We start from the raw sequence: 5,220 nt of genomic DNA on the forward strand, positions 1-5,220 counted from the left end.
CCATTCCATGAGTAATTATTGACTTATCCAAGGCTAATTAGCTCTTCCGTTTAAAAACCCAAAACAATCCTAATTTTAAAAGTTTAGATTTTCCTTAATATACTATTTATATTTATATAGCTACCTAGCCACATACCGTATTCTTGTTTGGGTGCAGTCACACCATGCACATCGTGTGACACACACGAGATGTGCAATTTGTACTCTGAATGTAACTGGGTTACGTGTAACCCCGTTATATTTAGAGTACAATTTGAGTTTCCACGTAACCCCGTACCTTTTGCGAAACTGGACTGGTGTATAGATTGCTGTGCAGGTCGTTTTTGACTCGCTAACTCGGTAATGTTGGGATTTATCGAGGTACCGAGCCAAGCCATTTTAATATTAGACATAAGCACAATTGCATATGCCAAACGTCTTCACTATATAATTTTGTATGATTAAAAAGAGTAAATTATCATTTTAAATTTCTGTGGCTTCCGCCCATAGTGGAATTCTGTCCATATTACCACGGAATACCTGTAAAAGGTTTGAACGATTCAAGACACGAAGTTGATCTACGTACCCATTCATTTTCTTCTCTGGCAGCATTTTGAATCTTGATTGAGAGGTCAGCGACCTCATTTCGGCGCATTCTTAATTCTTTTTTCAGCGTCTTCACCGAACGATGTTCGTACTGCTCCAGCTGGGCTTCACTTTGGCGCAGACGAAATACCTCGGCTTTAAGCTGCTGGATCTTTACCTTTTGTTGACGGATTTCGTTCTAGAAACACACAGGATTTAAGTTAGAAAATTGATTTTTCGGCGCTTAAAGATACAAACCTTTTGCCGTTTGTCATTGAGTAACACCGTTGGTTGGACCTTAGCTTTGCGGCACAAATCATTGAATTGATTGTCGTCTAAAATGTGCACATGGTGCGCAGCAAAGTCTTCCGCGGAGGATTTGGAACCCTCGATTGATCCAATTCTAACAAATTTATGACAACACCATTAAACATGTTTAGTGATAACACTTAATTTGTAGAATGCATTCCTTCAGGTACAAATTAGTTGGTTATATGTATCTGAGCCAGCGTAGGTAACAGGGGTTGCATACATTGATTGCGTCTGAGATAGATAAGCCAGCTTACTCTCGCTGCTCATGGGATGATGAAATGTATGAGCCCATTTGTGGCTCCTTGTACAGTCACAAGAACTTCTTTGTATCTCGTCACCATTAGCTTTTGTATGCTTTTTGTTAAACGAAGCTTCATTCTGTGAATCGACCTCGGTGCTATCGTTAACGCCACTCGAAGCTGTTGAGTCCATATCAATCCAAATATGACAGTTGTTGTAATTCCTGAGATCTCTGGCAATACCATCAAATCATTGACGCAAATCGCAAAATTTTAGAGATCGATGACGACGATGAAATCGAGAAGGGTTGAAAGTTTGTCACTATATACAACGAGAAAGAAGCCACCGGTTAAACCAATCAGGCGCCAGCTAAAATTTGACTTTCTTGTCTCACAGTCTAGACATGAGGAATGTACGGTTCTATTGCAATTACAACACTTTGCTTGTCAACTCAGCAGAAATTCCAAACTATTCTTTATCCAATTAATTATATTATCTATCTTGTCAAGCGATGGTGAGCACGGAGACTGCTATTCATTGCATCAATCTACAATTTTGTGCAACAATGATAACACATTAAATGCCTTTGACCTTCCCATTAGATTGCTGATCGTACCCATTCTTGTTCCTCCTTCACCGCTTCTCGAACCTTTTCTGTTAGATCAGTCACTTCCTTTTCATGCATTTCTAGCTCTTTTTTTAAAGACTCAATCGACCGTTGCTGGTACTGTTGTGTCTGCAATTTTATATCCTCCAAGCGGGTCAACTCGGCTTGTAACTCAAGAACCTGAGCCTTTTCCTGTCGTGCCTCTTCCTACTTACATTGTCATTTGCTCAACTTTATGGTTAGGCACACACAATCTATACACTCTATCTACACACCTTTTTTCTCTTTCGATAGCGGCGTGATGCCGTCTGCATTCGCAATTTACGACGTAAATCATCAAACTCAGCAGAGTTCATGACATGAACACGTTCGCCTGTTGGTGAGACTTTTGATTTTCCACTTGAAGGCGAGACCTTTGATTTTTTCTTATACGGCGATGAAGGCGATCTAGCCATAACATCTGCAGGTGCAAGTGGAATTGCGATTGGGAAGTCACGAAGTTTTATTGTGGACGTACTTGCAGATATTGTGGACGTGATTGATTCGAGATCCTCGCCAAAAAGTTGGAACATCTGTGCGTTACTATGTGCCGATATATTAATCACAAGAATCAGTCTAGGCCAAACGATGTCATTCAATAGACCAAGACGCGTACGTTAGCTGTAGAGACCATGATGATCGATGATAGGGTGGTGGTAGCATGCTCTGTGCGGGTAGCCGAGGAACTCCAGATACGCGAACACTTGACATTGAAGGAATGTGCCTGCTTTATCAGCTATTTAGCACAAAAACTAACAGACTCAAGACAAGAGGTTCATACATTGAATTCCGGGAGATAAGATCATCTGTTTCCTGAACCTGTTCGACTGAGGTCTGGGTCGGAATTTTCTCCTCGTCAAAAACGTGTGTATTCCCGGTGAAATCTCCCTTCTCTCCACTACTCCTCGTATCACAACTGCTTTGCATATCACCAACCTCGTCAATTTCATCAAAAGTGTGGCTAGTTACGGAATTACGACGGTGCCCAAAGACAGAGGACCCGAATTTGCTGTCTGTTGTGATGCTAGCTGTCGTTGATACACTTGCAGGTGTCGCCTCGTCTCTATTCGGGCTATCTGCGGCCAGAAGCTCCAGTACCTCCTCCATCATGGCTTGATCACTCGTACTGAGATCAAGGTGGTGAGCGGGTTGCCGCCACTTCATGCACAATTCTCCAACTCAGAAAAAAAATTCTGACGGATGGAAAGTGAAATGGAGAAACCAACGCATTTGACTACCCAGAAAGCTTAAAGTGAAGTCGTGCTTCGAGCGAAGGAATCTGGGACGGAAGTCGAGAACGGGATGCAAATTCCGAGACCGTTGAGAAACAGGACATTTTTTACTAAATCGCTAACGAAACGTGCCCGTTCGATAGACCTTGTCATCTTGCCTGTTTGATTCTAGTCGTGTCATGACTTTTCAGGACCATATTCAGAAACAAAAAAACGGCCGATTCAGAACAGTATCACAGTTGGAATGCAGCCGTCGGTACTTCTCAGCCTGGTCTCATGGAATATATAGTTCATAAAATGCTCATCTTGAGAAATTTTGCTTAATTTATAGCTGAAAAAAATTGTTTCACTATCCAATCATACATAATCTGGTCCTATTGACAGCATTCCCCTTAAGGTGACAAAGCTTGAGCTGACATTTTGTTGTCTAGATGCAATCGTACTCATTGAATTAGTCACAGATGATGTCACGCATAATCGCAAACTATAATATCGATGTGTTTACAGCAAAGTAGAGCTCAAAATACATGCATCACGGCTTTGTGTTTGAATTTACTACTTAAGATTACGTAGTAATCAATGCATCCATCTGTCATGTCAGAATGCGATTGCAATAACAATATTCCCTATCACCAACGCAGCGTCCCTTAGTGGGGATGCTGCAGCGTTGGTCTCCGTCCCTCCGTAGCATGGAATAGCGCTGGAAGGAATTTGTGTGAGAGCTTCAAGGAGATCATTGTATGGTTCTTGCCAAGAAGACGTCTGCATCAGCCCGTAGTGGGTTACTGCGAAAGTGCCACCCTCACCGTCTTCGGAATCTTCGAGATATAATTGCGTGTTGGGATTTAATGCGTAAAAGTACCCTCCTTGAACTGAGGCTGCAAAATCGATCAGATACTCGAGCACGGCCGTTTGATGAGGTTGAGCTTTTCCGTAGACTCCGCTAAATGCTCCAAGCACTAGAGAAATATCAGGATTCTGAGGTAAATTACCCAATGCTTCTGTCATGACAGCCTCGTAATTCCTTAAAGTTGCTTGAATCGAAATGTGCTCATACATGCTGCATGCAACTTGAGAGTCTCTACAGGGAAGCTTACTCTTCGTTTCTGTGCCATTGATAAAATCAACACATCGTGTTTCTTTCTGATCTGCAGTCAGATCAAGAGACTCAAACTGTTCAATGTCATTGGTACAGTTGGACGAAGGTTCGTAGAAGTAGTTTTTAGGCTCCACGCCGTGAGCATGGGCATGTGGTGCATATACAATTTTGTTTCTAGTGTTAACTTGCAACGGGTTGAGTGTGGCGTTCTTAAGGTTGCCACCATTCCAATGGGTGCTCAATCCATACTTCTCGTTGACACGAAAGCGTTGAGCATCAGTGTACGAACTAGCTCCCCCGACAAAGATTAGCCACTGGGGACAACGCTGGAGGACAGCATTGGCTAAAATCCCTGCAGCATTGTGCCAGTCGGTTGTTTCATCCGAATCCGCTGGGTCGGCCTCCCAATGTGCTCGCATCATTTCGTCCTTAAGATCAATTCCTATGACATTCCAGAATCGAGCACCGCAAAGCTTTTCTGCGAGAATTGTGACCGCCTTGTATGTTCCAGACTTTCTGACATCTACATAAGGATTCGTATACCAAAAAGCATCCTTTTCGTACTTGGTCAATCGATGGATATCTAAAAGTACTGTCAACTTTCGATCTTGCAAGGTTTCAACGACACGAGCAAGAAAATTGATATAGTCGACATTTTCCGGGTCTTCCCAGGTCGTAAGCTCCGGATTTTCAAAAGCGTGAATGTATGTGAGTTGAGGATCGGGATTTTTGATTACATAGTCGGCATTAAGTGATAGTCGAATGGAGTTAAAGCCATTTGAATCAAGAAAGTCTTGCAATTTCGAAATGGTAGTGGCTTGAGTTCCCATGGAGTTAGGACTCTCCGTGCCCCAAAGTCCGTCTGGAATCATATCGATCGTCTCCATACCACCCCATGTAACTCCCTTGATACGAATTTCAGTTTGTATGGATTCATCATTGGGATCCACTGCAAAGATCTTTCCACCTTTGGCCAAATAGTTGGGCTGCCTACACTCTGTGCGAAATAATAGCATGATAAGTCTCACATAATAGAACGAATGAATGTTGTTGCGTAACGTACGCATGAATCCGTAAGCTACATGAGTGACAACAGCTGCAGCCAAAACTGCAAACGAAAGCCACAT

At 42.6% G+C, this 5,220-nt stretch overlaps 3 protein-coding genes across 3 annotated transcripts; all 3 read right to left on the bottom strand.

The window, feature by feature from the left end:
* Positions 1–505: 505 nt before the first annotated feature.
* PHALS_07031 (uncharacterized protein) lies at positions 506–1,308 on the bottom strand (the record flags this gene model as incomplete). Its single annotated transcript, XM_024720428.1, has 4 exons — positions 506–763; positions 823–951; positions 1,012–1,033; positions 1,097–1,308. 4 exons carry the CDS (start codon positions 1,306–1,308, stop codon positions 506–508), a joined length of 621 nt encoding a protein of 206 aa, XP_024585628.1.
* Positions 1,309–1,612: 304 nt separating this feature from the next.
* On the bottom strand, positions 1,613–2,926 carry PHALS_07032 (uncharacterized protein; the record flags this gene model as incomplete). Its single annotated transcript, XM_024720429.1, has 6 exons — positions 1,613–1,663; positions 1,733–1,930; positions 1,999–2,183; positions 2,241–2,305; positions 2,379–2,486; positions 2,544–2,926. The coding sequence occupies 6 exons, from the start codon at positions 2,924–2,926 to the stop codon at positions 1,613–1,615; spliced, it is 990 nt and encodes a 329-aa protein (XP_024585629.1).
* Positions 2,927–3,591: 665 nt separating this feature from the next.
* On the bottom strand, positions 3,592–5,220 carry PHALS_07033 (cell 5a endo1; the record flags this gene model as incomplete). The annotated part of the gene is made up of 2 exons (XM_024720430.1): positions 3,592–5,090; positions 5,157–5,220. The coding sequence occupies 2 exons, from the start codon at positions 5,218–5,220 to the stop codon at positions 3,592–3,594; spliced, it is 1,563 nt and encodes a 520-aa protein (XP_024585630.1).

The sequence above is a fragment of the Plasmopara halstedii genome (assembly GCF_900000015.1).
Source record: "Plasmopara halstedii genome assembly, contig: Scaffold_3060, whole genome shotgun sequence".
Lineage (NCBI taxonomy): Eukaryota > Oomycota > Peronosporomycetes > Peronosporales > Peronosporaceae > Plasmopara > Plasmopara halstedii.